The following is a 16,514-nucleotide window of genomic DNA, read 5'->3' on the forward strand; positions in this document are numbered from 1 at the left end:
AGGTTATTGATTGGCCCAATTTCAATTTACTGTTGTGTCTGAGGAAATAGGGAGGTCCAAGGCGATGGGAAGAGATGGTCAAAGGTCAATGGAGCAGTCAGAACACATGTAACATTTATCAATTAAGTAAGCTATCTTCTATGGCACTGTTGGGGTGCCCCTAAACAATTACAATAGTAACATCAAAGATCACTGGTCACCATCCTGGCCGGTGTGGCTTCAGTTGGTTCAGCAATGTCCCATGCACCAAAAGGTCACCAATTTCTCGTCAAGGCATATATGGGGTTTGACCCCTGGTTGGGGTGCATACAGGAGGCAATCAATCAATCTTTCTCTGTTACATCGATGTTTCCCCCCCCTCTCTAAAATCAATAAAAAATGTTTAAAAAATAAAAGATCAATCACTGATCACCACAATAAATATAATAATGAAAAAGTTTGAAATATTCTGAGTTACCAAAATGTGACTAATGAGTAAATGCTGTTGGAAAAATGGCGCTGAAATACTTGCTCAATGCAGGGTTACCATAAACTTTCAATTTATGAAAATTGCAATATCTATGAAGTGCAATAAAGTGTAGCACAATAAAACAAAGTATGCCTGTATTTATTTCATATTCATCTCTGTCTTCACACACACACACAAACTAAACCTGAATGCTTTCTGGTTTCTTGAGGCCAAATGAGGGAGTAGATTCCATTTTTTAAAAAGTTAACATTGAAGAGATTGATTTCTCATGAAGAAGCTTACTCTTACAACAGATTGAGTCAGAGGAAGAAATTTAAGTTTTCCCCAAATATCCTTCTTTGTCATCCTTCAAGTCTTTTGTGGCACAAAATCAGATTCCAATCTTTAGAGATTCTATAATATAATGGGAAATATATTAAGAGTAACTTCTAAGGATATTATACACAGTACAAAAGAGCTTCTATTATAATTTTTGGCTGTTTTCTTATATCCTTATTTCTTGAGCATTCAGACATTAAATGCTGAGCCTCAGTGAGAACAGTGTTAGCAAAAGACCTACTGATTCCTGTACTAAGAGGGAAAAGAAAGTAGAGAAATATGACTAATGACTAGTCATATGTCATTTGAGTCCCTCTTTGTAAGTTCATCTTACCTTGAGATTACTTAATATTGTGGTGCCAGTACCAGCAACACATCTGTACTGGCACAAGCAAATAACAAAGAAATGTCAAATTCAGTGAATAAACCTTAATGTTCAACTTTTAACCTCCAATGCTTTAGCACTAGAACAATATAATCAACAGCAGCCACAAAACAACGGGAAGAAAACCATGGAAGCATTACTGACCAGGTGCCACATTCGAGTTGCCCTGAGATTTCAGTTGTGAAGTTGGCAGCACACCCTGGGGTGTGTTCGTTCTGCTGTCATCCAAGCCCAGAGACAAGTCCTTTTTGGGGGCTTTAACTGTGGAAACATCATCAGTCATGCCCATCTGCTTCTGTCTTCTTCGCTTTTTACTCCACAACTCATGACAGTCTTGCCATAAAGGAAGGCTAGAAAAAAAGAACAAAATTGTTTCTCAGTGGCATTTCTTAACAACAAAATACTAATATTTCTTAACAACCAAACTGCCACTCCCACACCCCTGCAAGTTGTTCTTGAAGACTTCACACACAGGCTTTACAAACTGTTCCAATAACAATTGGCTGTGATGCACACCTCCTTCAGGACTTCACCTTTATAAACAGACTGTGGCTTCTGAATAATCAATAAATAATTATTTATTAAAACTATAGATAAAGAATGTGTGGTCAGCCCTAGCTGATTTGGCTCAAGTAGATAGAGCGTCGGCCTGCAGACTGAAGGGTCCTGGGTTCGATACTGGTGTCAAGGGCACATGCCCAGGTTGCGGGTTTGATTCCTAGTAGGGGGCGTGCAGGAGGCAGCCAATCAATGATTCTCTCGCATCACTGATGTTTCTCTCTCTCCCTCTCCCTTCTTCTCTGAAATTAATAAAAATATATTTTTTAAAAAGAATGTATAAAAATAAGTTACAATTATCCTTGGTACAGTCTTTTAAAGCCAATTCTTATCAGAGAACATCATACATTGAATACGATATTACAAAAGGCAAAAAATATGCCATTTGCAGAAACTAGACTAGACAGAGGATTGAAAGTACAAAGACTAGGACCATAACAACTGTGAAAAATTTTCTTGCAAAAACTTTTAACTTTTTAATACTCTCATATTTGTTTCTGTAAGCAAATGCCCTAGAATTAAACTGATGCTAGAGGCATTTCAAAAATAGAAAATACAGGCTCATTATTCATCAACGAAAGTTCTGAATAGCTAGCAAGTATCATCAAAACCTTCAATTATCAAACAACTCTACCTGAATGTAATTTCATAAACCTGACAACAGTGCAGAATAACTTTTGCTTAAAAAGAGACTTAAGTATTTGATTTATAAATGTTTTCTTTTTACCCTAATAATCCAATATTATGTCTATTTAAAGATGAGAAAATTAAGGCTTAGAAAGGTTAATAAACTTGCCCAGAATAACTACAATTTTCCTTAAGAAGCCCCGACCTAGTGATGTAAGTCTGCAGTCTTCAGCCTATATATGTTTTCCTCTAAGGATACATGAAGACTTTTTAAAATTGTTTTAAAATAATTTCCATATCCACATGTCCTCTTTCCTACAACTGATCTTTGAGAATGGCCTGCACATTCAGCAAAGTCTTTCATACCTCCTCTTTTACAATTACTCTTATCTCATGTTATAAAAGAAAGGGCATATGCAACAACATGGTTGAATCTTAGCAATGTAATATAATAGTACGTTAAAAAAAAAAAAGTAATTCCCAAAAGATTACAAACAGCATGACCCCCTTTTATAAAATTAAAAACTGAAATTAAAAAATATAAATTTTTATGAGTACATGTAGATGGCAACAAAAAGTATTTACAAAAGAAAACAGGGATGATGGTTACCTCAGGTACAGGAAGGCAAGGGGATATAGGTTGTGGAGTAGGGTTGGAGTGGGGAAAGGTATGATATGATTAAAGTAGATTATTTTCAAGATTCCAGCTTTCATTTGGTAGGCTCATAGCTGCTTATCAACATAATTTAAAATAACTAATTAAGTAACTAAAGAAAAAAAAAGAGAGCCATGCATGGACCAATGATGAGTGATACAAGGATTATGATTAAACCAAGTTTATGCACCTGAGGTCCAAAAACAAAACAAAGGCATACCTCTCAGCCATCTTACTATGATGCATTGCCTCAGCGTGTAAAAACCTCCTGGAGTAACAAACAAAGGGACAATTTGAAATATTGATATAGGGAAGCTATAAGGCATCATAATCCCGCCAAAGCCTTTCCTCTCTTTTTTCTCCCCCTCACCCCTCTCTCTGTGTGTGCATATGTTTTTTATAAGATGTGCAGCCTTAGCCTCTGCTGGGATATTCTGAATTCAGAGGTACTGTAGTACTGCAATAACGAGTGATTTTACTTCCACCATCCAAATATTCTGGGAATGCATGGCTCTTATGAAAGAGTCCCATGAGTGTAAACCAAAGAAATCCACTAAAAGGGCTTTGTTCCCTCCCATAACTTAAAGGCAAGAGATTCTTTATGGATGATTTCAACACTCATCTTTAGGTCAGATAAACATCACGCAACAAATAGCTAACACAGTATTAAGTCAGTGATGCTGACTAACAGATGTACCAGGAATGTTTTCTAGGATGAGCACATTTTTATGTTCTTTTCTGAAGGTTTGAATACTGGCACAGCCACTTATTTATTGTGTCTCATTAGGCAAGTAATTGTGCCTCAATTTCCATGTTTTTAAAAATGAGGTAACTATACATTATAGGGTAGAGGTAATATATGTTAATATATGTAAGTGCTTGGGCATGGTTAGGCAATATATTCATGTTTGATTCCATTTATCATCATTCAATAAGGTAGCTTAAAGCTATTTTTATTAAATCACACCATGAGATATTTATGTAAATACAGCTAGTCATATTTTACCTTATGCATTATTTAATACTTTATACTTGCTATTAAGAAAAAAATTTATAGGCTAGGTGCCATTCTAATTCACTTTTTAGCAATATTTTTTTTCTCTTTTCATTAAATACCTCAGAAAAGTTTGACAGGACATCTAACACAATTAATAGTTATTTTTTATGTTTTTTAATACCCCACTCTCATTTGATTATTCCTAAAAAATTGATCAGAAGAGTGTATTACACACACATTATTTCCTAAAGGAATACCATGCCTTTCTTCATCGTCCTTAGCTCATAAATAATTTATAATTTTAATTATCTATTACATATTATAAAATGAGAGGTAATATTGTTTATATACCTTTTTATTTAAATATTAGATTGACATCTTTATAATTTTACCTGACTGCCATAGTGATATATCCCATAATTTATTACTGGTTTACAGAATTTTCATCAAAATGTGTATTAATGTTTATTTTTAATGAAAAAAATGTAGTCAGGTATGTTCTGATAAAAACAGTGAATTTAGGTATTACATTTGATAATATGAACAGTGTTTCCAATTAAGTTATGTGGGAGACACTTTTCATAAGTTGAAGGGAATACATCTATAGTTCCAAGGTTTTGACAGAAACATATAGTTTAAAAATGTATTAAGAAACAATTTAATACATGGACTGGCAAAGTAACACTAAAATGACATGCTGACTTCCTAACCTTTTCTAAGTATACTGGTTTAAACAAGTATGAATTTAAAAAAAAGTAACAAGTATAAGATGTATTTTAATAGGTATTCGTAAAACTTCTTTGGTTTACTTTCCCAAAATTTGAAAAATTAAGTGATTAATGACTGAATAACTTATCTTTTGGCAAGTCATGTGGTTTCCAGACTTTACTGTCAGAAAAATTAAAGGAGGAAAAATCTTAAGTTTATATCTGAAAGGTCATTAAAATAACTTTTGATGACCGATTACTATGTGGTTTTGGAGATATAATATGGAGGGAATTTAAAACTCAGTGATATAACTATGACAAAACTCCACCTCTTCTCAAATGCTTGTTTACAAGGGCACTTATTAAAATAATATTAAAATTAATGTGGAACTGTTGCATTCTAGAATAAGTACTATTAATTGATAGAAATGCAAATTACATGGGGAAATTAACCCTATTTATTTTATTAGGTTGCATTTTCAACAAAATCTAATATTTTTCTCCTTTTCTTAACTGAAATGTGTGCTATTAATATTTGCAATGACAAATTAATCAAGAAGAAAAAGGAAATTGTAGTCAAATTTTAAAAATCAAATTTCCATTTATGTGTATACATATATTTGTTTTAAAAATGTATAACAAGGTAATCAATTAATACTTTCAAGCAAAAATATATGTTGCATTAAAAATCTGCAGAAGCAATGTAAGTTCAAAATGAAAAAACGAGCAATGTCAAATTGTTAGTTTCTTCATACATTTTTCTTGTTGTTGTTAATCCTCACCAAAGGATATTTTTCCAGTGATTTTTTGAGAGAATGGAAGGGAGGGAGAGAGATAGAGAGAAACATCGATGTGAGAGAGACACATTGATTGGTTGTCTCATGCATGTGCCCCAGGGGCCCGGGATCAAGCCTGCAACCAAGGTATGTGCCCTTGAGCGGAATCGAACCTGAGACCCTTTAGTCCGTGGGCTGACACTCTATCTACTAAGCCAAACAGGCAGGACTCTTCATATATTTTCTAAGGAAATGTTTGGGAATATAAAGATATTTTTATTTCATTGAATATATTTTTAAGAGTGATGTAACTGCTCTATTTAACTGTCAACGTTTATGATACATTGAAAATTACATCTTTTGCAACTATTTAAACCATTGATTTAAAAAGTTTAGATGTCAATTAAAATGTACTTTCATACAGTTTTACCAGAATTCGTTCATGTGTACTACCTAAACCAAGATATCAATTTAGCTCAACTTAGACATTATCAATATATAAGAAAAATGACATTATATTCCTCGATATGATAAAGCAGAAAGCACACGTTACTACCTAGCTAATTCTTGCAAAAAAAAAAAGTTACTCTAATCCTGATATTAAAAAAGCAATTAAAGTCAAATTTTAGAATGTTTTACAAAACAGCTAGCTTGGTGTCAATGTCATAAAAATCTTTTCCAAAGAGTGATTAAAGACTGAAAACACATGACAGCTAAATGAAATATGTAAGCTCTGCCCTAAAAAAAGGCTATAAAAGAAAATTATTGTGGAGAAATTTGACTATGGACTATTAGATATTACAATGTTAAATTTCTTATGCTTTATACAGAATTAGTGTTAGTTCTTATAGAATCACTTATAAATGAAGCATCACTTCCACAATATATTATTCAAACAGTTCCAATAAAAGTTTACATTCCAAATATTAACTGTTAAATCTAGGAGGAGGACATATGAATGCTCATTGTATTATTTTATTTCTATTTTAATGTAAATGAGAAAAATTTTCAAATCCAAAGTTGAAAAAAATTCTTTAAAGGGATACTAGAGCCAAAGTTTCATGACAGCTAATAACTACTGATAAGCAAAACAAACAAAAACCCATGAGAAAATTCAATAATGAATAATTCAGGTCCCTCAATATATCAGACTAGAGGCCCGGTGTACGGATTCGTGCACCAGTGAGATCCCTCGGCCTGGCCTGCAGGATGGGGCTGAAATTGGCTCTCTGACATCCCCTGAGGGGTCCTGGATTGCGAGAGGCGCAGGCCAGCCTGAGGGACCCCACTGGTGCACGATTGGGGCCGGGGAGGGACTGTGGAAGGGCTCCAGTGCACATCTGGCCCGTCTTGCTCAGTCCTGATTGGCTGAACCCCAGCAGTAAGCTAACCTACCAGTCAGAGCATCTGCCCCCTGGTGGTCAGTGCACATCATAGTGAGCGGTTGAGTGGCCTTAGCATATTATTAGCATACTAGAGGCCCGGTGCACGAAATTCGTGCACGTGGGGGGGGGGGGGGTCCCTCAGCCCAGCCTGCACACTCTCCAATCTGGGACCCCTTGAGAGATGTCCAACTGCCTGTTTAGGCCCAATCCCAGTGGGATTGGGCCTAAAGAGGCAGTCAGACATCCCTCTCACAATTCAGGACTGCTGGCTCCCAACCGCTCGCCTGCCTGCCAGCCTGATCACCCCCTAACTACTCCCCTGCCAGCCTGATCAACACCTAACTGCTCCCCTGCCAGCCCAATTGCCCCTACCTGCCCTCCACTGCCAGCCTGGTCACCCCTAACTGCCCTCCACTGCCGGCCTTGTCATCCCCAACTGCCCTGCCCTGCAGGCCTGTCCCCCCCTACTGCCCTCCCCTGCAGGCCTGTTCCCCCACCTACTGCCCTCTCCTGCAGGCCTGTTCCCCCACCTACTGCCCTCTCCTGCAGGCCTGGTTCCCCCCAATTGCCCTCCCCTGCAGGCCTGGTCACCCCTAACTGCCCTCTCCTTCAGGACTGATTGCCCACAACTGCCCTCCCCTGACGGCCATCTTGTGGTGGCCATCTTTGACCACATGGGGGCGGCCATCTTGTGTGTTGGAGTGATGGTCAATTTGCATATTACCTCTTTAATTAGATAGGATTATGCTTTGATTGGTTGAACGGACGACTGGACAACCAGATACTTAGCATATTAGGCTTTTATTATATAGGATGATATATCCTTTAAGCTTTTCAAATCATCTCCATAAAGGCTATTCGTATACAGCAAAAACTTAATGAAGCTGAGTATGAGGGTCTCACAGATATATAGTAAACCCAATCTAAGTGGTAAGTGAAAGATCAGGATTTGAACTCCAAAGCCCATGTTTGTTCATTTATAATATGTTAACTGTATTACATGGAAACATTTTATTATTGTATGCATAGGCTTGCTTTATGATGCTCATCAGCATTTTTAAATTATTAAGAAAATCCCTGCAAAGTTTCTAGATCTTGCCAAGAAGAAGAACCAAATGATCTGCTCTGTCCTCTTCCCAAATCAATCTTAGAGAAATTATAGGAACCACAAGAGAGTAAAGTTTCAAGAACCCAGCTATTCTGACTCCCAAACTCTATGCATTCCACCCTTCCCTCCCCCATTGGAAATAAACTCATTTTATACAGGCTTTTGATACTAACATTCTTTTATCCAGTGATTAAACATTTTATTATATAGTTTGGCAAGGAATATATTAGAACTTCTTTCTCTTACTGGACTAACTTGAATTTGAGAGTGGGGTCCACCCTTTACTATATTTGTATTCTTGGGCAAGTTTCTTAACCTCTTTGAGCCTGCTTCCTCCTCTGTAAAATGGTGATGATGATAATACTCACCTGAGAATACTATAAAGATGAATGTAACACATGAAAAATGTTTAGCATTAGCACTCAAAATTTTAGCAACACCAACTAATAGTATAAGCAGTAGTATGGGTACTACAATAAGCTGCAGCAGTAGTATCTTCTTTGAATTAAAATATATTAATAAAGTTAGCTAGAGGAAGGCTACTTTTATTAGTCCTATGGTTAGCTGAACATTAAGCATTCTAGATATACAAATTATATATTTTATACTGTTATTCTATTTCTTTTTATTTATTCTTTCTTTTGACTTAACTAACCATGAAAAAGCTTCTGATAGTTACATACAGATGTTATTAAAACTGTCCAGTTTCTTTATATATGGGATCTAATAATAAAAAGTCACTTACTCTGGTGGGGGCATTTTTGAGGGTTCCACATCCCTTAGGAACTCACATTGAAGAGCTTGTTCTGCAGTGCAGCGCTTACTAGGATCCAAGGCCAACATGTAATCAAATAAGTCTAGTGCGGCTGCAGGAATACTGACATGAGAGGATTACAAAAGTCATTCATAGTCTTTGACACAAGTTTAATGTTTCTTTAGAAGCTTATTTCAAGTACTAGCATTTTATAACATGTTTATAATAATTTATTCCAGTAAATACCAATTTTCTTTTGAAAAATACTTTCACATATTTTTATAACTATCATTCTAATAATTTTAGTTTTGGCAAACAATAGTATATTTTATTACTCTATGGGCAATTTGCTGTTATAACACAAATTAAAAATTGAACAGAATAGTTTCCTACAATAAAAATAAAAACCTGAGCTCAAGTTGAAAGATGTTTCAATAATATTTAAAATAATGTTAAAGTTCTTTCTTATGTAAACACCAAATCTAACACACAAACCCAAACCACTGATTCCATAATGGTGGTGAAATGGTAATTTGCATGTAGCAAAGGGAAACTCAAAATGACACAGAATAATTGTGATAGATCTACTTTGAGTCAGTAGAGAATTGAGTAACATTTAGAATTCACAGTAAATAACTAAAAAAAACCAAACACATTCAATGCAATATGGATGTTTAAGCATCCCCTTCTTACAAAACAAATTCTTCTCTTAACTTTCGACGATATTGCTTCTTTGGTTTCATGGTGTTGAAATACGGTAGTTTGATTACATCAGGCCACACTGCAGGACATGGACTCCCACATATACGGCTAAATACACAAAAAGAAGTACATTACTATAAACTACACAGACAAAATAATACATACAACTGCTTTACAAAACATCAACTCATTTAAGTCCTGATATAAACACAGAAATTTTATTAAATATTTCAGTCATCTCAACATAATTACTTGTTTTAAGAAATCTATTTTCAGTGGATACTTCTAATACTCCAAACATTCCAGTTCCTAGAAGAAAACCTTATTTATAAAATCAAATCTTAAAGGTAACACTCAAAATATGCTGATCATATATTGAACAAAATAAATTTTATCCCAATAAATTAAGAAACGAGAGTTTAGTATATGCCTTTCTCTGATTTTATAGGTACCTGTCATTTACCTTTTCATGAATATAATGAAGTTTGCAATAAAAGCAGAAACAGATATACTACACTCAGGAAGATAAGTACATTGTAAATAAAGACAAATTCTGTCAACTGGTGGACCCTAAAAGTAACATTCTTGAGACATTTAAGTTCTTTGAAATTACGCCACAAATTTCAAGGTATTAAGAAATTTTAACTGCTTTACTCTGCTTATCTGTATTTTGAAAACACTAATTTTTTTAAAAGATATTTTTTTAAATAATCTCACCTGAGGATGTTTTTGATTTTTTTATATATATATATAAAGAGAGAAATGTCGATGTGAGAGAGAAACATCGATTGGTTGACTCCCATATGCGGTATGTGCCCTGACTGGGAATCAAACAGCAACTTTTTGGTGTTCAGCAAGCATGTCAAACTCAAAGGCTACCATGGGCCAAATAAATAACGTTTACGTTTATGTAGGCCGCAAAAAAACAAAAGTTTCAATTTTCATAGAAACGTAGGTTTATTTCGATAAAGACATGCTGAATACAAAGGGATGAAATGAGTAATCGTTAACATAAAATATAGAACATTTTAATAAAAATTAATATTTTTTGAACATTAATTTACCAGACACTGAATAACTGCACAAATAAGCGTAACACAAATAAACCTATTTTTCTTGTTCTCCAAAGGCGAAATATTTCCTGTTGCGCACACCAAGCAAGTCAGTACATGACTAATGACATGGCAATCGACTGCTAAAATATTTGTAAGGCGCTTAAGGAAAATGAATGCAACACGATGATAATAATCAGTCATTAGCGAACACTGTAGTTCTTTATTAATAATTATGTGTAACAGGATATTGTAAGAATTAAATTACAAAATTTTTATTAAAACGTTTCTTACATAATTATATTGGCTGGGCCACAAAAATATTCATTGTGGGCCGCGAGTTTGACATGCTGGTCTGGTGTACAGGACAATGGTTCCAATCAATTGAACCCACCCAACCAGGGTGAAAACCCTCATAATTATTTTATTAATTAGTAAGTCTTTGTTACAATAATTTATAGAAGAAATGCTATAACAAATAGGTAACTCCAGCTGGTAAATAGTTAAAAACTAATTTTGGTAATTGACAAAAAATTGGTTAAATATGCTTAGCTTGAATATACTAAATCTCAAGGATAAACGTATATAGTATATAAAATGATCAGCTGGTCTTTAAATGTAAAAAGAAAAGGCCCATGTATTGCTGACTAAAAATATTCTATACATACATAATTATAAATGTATGCCCCAATGTACATAAGCATTTGACAAGTGAAATTGCCATTCTCAGGAACACATATTTATTATGTAAGAGAACCTCTCACACTTTTAAAGTTATATGTCAACCAAACTGTGCTTTTTGTTTCAATATACGATAATCTCCCTTATCTATGAGGGATATGTTCCAAGACCCCCAGTGGATGCCTGTAACCACGAACAGTAACAAACCCTATGTATGCAATGTTTTTTTCCTATACATGCATACACACCAATGGTAAAGTTTAATTTATAAATTAAGCACAGCAAGAAATTAACAACTCTAATAATCAGAAAAATTATAACAATATTCTGTAGTAAAAGTTATAGGAATGTGGTCTCTCTCAAAATATCTTTTCTTTTTTTATTGATTTCAGAGAGGAAGGGAAAGTGAGAAAGAGATGGAAACATCAATGATGAGAGAGAATCATTGATTGGCTGACTCCTGCACACACCCTGATTGGAGATCGATCCCACAACCTGGGTATGTGTCCTGACCAGGAATTGAACCTGCCACTTCTTTGTGTACGGTATGATACTCCAACCAACAGAGCAACACCAGCTAGGGCTCTCTCAAAATATCTTATTGCACTGTACTCACCCTTATACAGTGTGGACACCCTGGACAAAGGGATGATTCATGTTCCCCGTGGGAAGGAATGGGATGACGTAAGATTTCATCATTGCACTACCAGGAACATCACATAATTTAAAACTATGATTTATTGCTAGAATGTTACATTTAATATTTTCAGACCGAGGGTAACCAAAATTGAAATCACAGATAACGGGGACTATTGTAGTTTTTTATTTTTATAAGCCCAAGCTTTAAGAAAAGTACCAAAATCTTATTCTTTGTCCACTCCCAATCTTTTCTTTCTTAGGAAAGAAAGCCAAATTCAGGAGCATGGCCTTTTATAATCTGGTCCCAAATGCCTTCCCTAGTCTTATCTCCCAATTCCTCTCTCCCCACAGACCAACCATGCCTCCATACCGATGCTCATATTCCTTTCTCCCTAGATGCTACCTAGCTGAATCTTTTTCATTTCTCAAGGGTCAGATAAAAAGTAATCTATTCATAGAGGTCTTCTTTATCCCAAATACTACTCAAAATGATTGCTCTTTGCATGCTACTTGTTTCCTTTGATACTATTTCATCCTGCTTTGTATTTTAATTGTTTACATGTACGTTTGTCTTACTAAATTATAATTTGGGAACCATGACCTTTAAACAATATACAGGTGGGAAAAGGAGTAAGACAAATATGTTAATGGCAAAGAGAAGTACTCAGGCAAAAGCATGGAAGTAGCTAAATTTAGACATTTAGGAGGAAGACTAAAAAAATCAGTACAGGAGGAATTTAGAGCTCAGGGAGGTTTATCTGGAAGATAAACAGGTGCCACACAATTCAGTTTTAAGAGGCAGTTTGCCTAACTAAAGTTGACCCTTAATACAGTTCTGCACGAGTCCACTTATATTATATACAGATCTTTTTCAGTAAATGTATTTTATAATTTTAACATCTTTTCTCTAGCTTATTTTAAGAATACAGTATATATGTAACAAAATATTTATTAACTGACTGTTTCTGTTATTTGGCAAGGCTTCTTGTCAACAGTAGGCTATTAGTAGTTCAGTTTTGGGGGAGTCAAAGTTATACTCAGATTTGACTTTATCTGGGGTTGGTGCCCCAACTTCCCGTGTTATTCAACTGTCAACTGTATAATGAAGACAAACTTTAGAACTGAATCCTGTGTGATAATGATCAAAATGCATTGCATAAGAATCTGTTTCTTCTTTCATAAAACAAAGATTCATTTTACTTAAGAGCTGTGAAATTAAATGAGCTAGCATCCTGGCCCATTAATCTACACTAATAAAAGAGAAAGATGCAAATTGACCATACCTTCGTGATGCCCACTAGCAAATCAGGAGTATGCAAATTAACCCAACAAAGATGGCGAGTTAATTTGCATACACAGGCGCCGAGTGGCCGGGGGCAGGATGCTTGCATCATCGCCATGGTAACGATGCAGGCATTCCACACCACCCCAGCCACTCTGGGTCCCTGGGCAGCGTCGAAAGGTGGAAAGGCGGCTCCGGGCTGGAGCGAAGGCAGTGCTGGCAGCCCGGGGAAGGAAGGCCCATTCTTGCACGAATCTTCATGCATCGGGCCTCTAGTAGCCTTACAATAAATATCAGTTTCATTACCTCTTAGCTAAAGAGTTTCAATTATTTCATTATATATGTGGTGGAAAATTATCTAAGTCTTAAAGTTATCAATTGGTACCAGCATACAGGATGGAATAGACATACTGAGGCATGGAAAGTTACTAGAAACTAGGGAAGCAGATAGGAATTGATAATAACTATATATTAGCAACATCTGTGCCTGATGATCAGCCAGCTATCCCAAAATCATTTACTGAAGATGTCTTAAAATGCATCATATGCTAAACCCCAAATATCTGAGGTCTGAATTCGGAATCTATTCTTATCTGATTTTTATATTCTGATGGCAATACTATATGACAGTTTTACATTTTTTATGAGGCTAACAGGACCCCTCTACCTACCCATTCCTCTAATTAGTCCTCTCAGAATTTCCTTGCAGCTAAAATGTAGAATCAATATTGCCACATTCCAAAAGTAAGAGCATCCTATTGGAATTCAACTACTGCTCTGAATTTATAGATTAATTCAGAAAGTATTGCTCTCCTTACAAAACTTAATATTTCTATCACAAAAATATTAAACTTTTATATTTCATTCATTTTAATATATATTTCTTCAATTAGATCTTGTATATTTCTTTTTACAGGTGTGTGTTTTGTTTTGTTTTTAAAATTTGTTCCTATCCTTATTGTATTTCCTAAGCAGTAAGTAGGAAAGTTTTACTGTAGGAAAAGCTTGAAATTTGACATAAAAATGTTAGGCAGCCATCTGAGATCCTATGATCCCTAACAGTTTTAATAGTTGTTTCTTTGAGGCTTTCTAGGTTAATACTAGTAACTAAAGTTGTATTACCTGTATTAATTGTATTAGGTGTATTAATTGTATTACCTGTAATCAGAATTCATCCATTTTTTCGAATGAGTGTACCTCTTTATCATTATGGCATGTTACATTATATAGTCATTTCCAATCAATGTTAGAATGATATTGATGCGCTACACAATACTGGGTAATTTTGTTTTGTTTCTGATTTTAATGGGAGTACTTTCATCATTTACAACTGGGAAAGATGATGACTTTGGTTTGAAAACAATACATAATAAAGATAGTTACAGGTACACAGAAATTCACCCACATATCCTGTTAAGGAAGCATTTATTTATTCCTTTTTACTATGGGTTTTGTTTTTGTGGCTTTAAATATTTAAAGGATGCTTTAGTTTAATCAGTTTAATTTTTAGAAACCTTATAATCATTATCTGCATTTCCTTCCCTAAGCTACTAATGTAGTAAAATATTTCCTTAATACTTGATTATCCTTACATTCAGACAAGGAATACCACCTAGGCCTAATAAAAGTACTATTATTTTAGTAACATGCTGCATTCTACTTGTTAGTTTGTCCTGCATCAATACTCATGTGAGATTGGTATATAGCAGCAGTTTTCAAAATTGAGGTCCAAAGACCCTTGGGTGTCCCCTAGACCCTTCAAGGGCCTGGCACTTTGAAGGTATTACTAAGACATTATGTGCCCTTTTCAATGTGTTGACTTTCTACTGATAGTACACAGCCAATAGTGGGTAAAACTACCAGAACCTTAACATGATTCAAGGCAATGACACCAAACAAAGCAGTAAGTACTATTCACCACCACACAATCTAGGGACAAGGCAGAAGCCAGTTCCACTTAAGAATGTACTTGTTGAAGCAGCAAAAAATATTAATGTATTAAACCCTAATACTTTGAGGACACATCTTTTTAACATTCTCAGTAATGAAATAGAAAATACTCATAAAGCACTTCTACTGCACCACAAAATCTGATAGCTACCTTGAGAAGCACCTGAACAATTATTTGAGTTGCAAGCTGAAGTAGCTGCTTTATTCACGGATCACCTTTTTTACCTGCAAAAACAACTAACAAACTATGATCATTCAGACTTGGGTATCTGTCAGACATTTTCTCAAATATGTTCAAAGTCAGCTTATTGCTTCAAGGAATACAATTGCAATATTTACTGACAACTACACAATTTGAGCTTTCAGGAGAAAAATCAGAATACTAGAAAGCTTATCATCTACACCATGAAATTGACAGCTTCACAATAAATACCTACAGGCTCCTCTGCTGAGACCAGTGGTGATAATAAATAATAAATAATGAAATGTTACATGTGGAAGAGATGCTCAATTCAGTGGTACAATGTTTTCCAAATGACCAATACATAATTTACAAAATCATCAGAGTTGTAAAAGATCCATTCAGATGGCAAGAGAGAGACCAATGGATTCAATATATTAGAGTACAAAGTATTCCTTCATTTGGTTTCAGATTGCCCATTATAACTAACCTGTAAAAAAATTACCATTTATTTAGTGCAGTTTCAAAAAAGAATATGCATGAAGAGTTGAAAAGACTAATGAGAACAGTGTATCATAGACATGAGGATTCTGGATGTACTTACTAAGCTAAACAGTAAAAGATTTGTAAAAATATAAAAATGCTACTCATTTCACCAACATTTATTTCCATTTAGGAAATATGATTTTTTACAATTTTAGATGTTATTTTTAACCTATTATTTTTAAATGAGTTAAAAGTATTTTTAATTGCTGATGTGGTAAATATCAATAAATACTACCAACTTAAACAAAAGCTCCTGGGACCTTTCATAATATTTAAAAGTGTAGATAAGTTTTGAGACCAAAAATGATTAAGAAGCACAAGTTTACGGAATTTTTTATGTTATGATTTACAAATGATATATATGCTTCATTTTTTAAAAATGGGAACTTTCCTTCTTTTCCTATATTCTAAAAAAAGCCAAAGCCTGTGCCTTTAATGTTTTTAAAATTTCACCTGAGTCACCATGTAGGCCTGAGGCTTTGGAGGGAAAGAGTAGTGGGGGGAATAGGGGAAGGTTGGATAGAGAGAAGCAGGATTCTTTTTACTCCAATCTATTTTCAATTTCTTCCATGATTATGTCTTTTATTTCATAAGTAATGTACACTGTGTGATATATAAACGGTCTTTCACTGGCAGCTAGAAGTGTTAGAGTTAAAAGGGTTGACTCTTGCGTAAAAACATTTTTGCCCTCATTCATCCCATTATGTCCTCACTTTTGCTTTTTACTCTCTTTTTCCATCAC

The 16,514-nt window shown here is 34.8% G+C and overlaps 1 protein-coding gene across 4 annotated transcripts in view; it reads right to left on the minus strand.

Moving 5' to 3' along the window:
* CDK13 (cyclin dependent kinase 13) overlaps positions 1 to 16,514 on the minus strand; it is a 122,359-nt gene that overhangs the window by 7,552 nt on the left and 98,293 nt on the right. For 2 of the 4 annotated variants that reach the window (XM_080666903.1, XM_080666901.1), the window contains exons 10-13: positions 9,433 to 9,549; positions 8,731 to 8,862; positions 3,233 to 3,280; positions 1,317 to 1,522 (exon numbers count right to left, since the gene is read on the minus strand). In XM_080666903.1, the coding sequence (XP_080523029.1) occupies positions 1,317 to 1,522; positions 3,233 to 3,280; positions 8,731 to 8,862; positions 9,433 to 9,549 (503 nt within the window). The remainder of the gene's footprint in view (positions 1 to 1,316; positions 1,523 to 3,232; positions 3,281 to 8,730; positions 8,863 to 9,432; positions 9,550 to 16,514) is intronic. The other 2 variants (XM_080666904.1, XM_080666902.1) reach the window with 1 other exon arrangement.

This window comes from Plecotus auritus (assembly GCF_963455305.1).
Source record: "Plecotus auritus genome assembly, chromosome: 4".
NCBI classification, from domain to species: Eukaryota; Metazoa; Chordata; class Mammalia; order Chiroptera; family Vespertilionidae; genus Plecotus; species Plecotus auritus.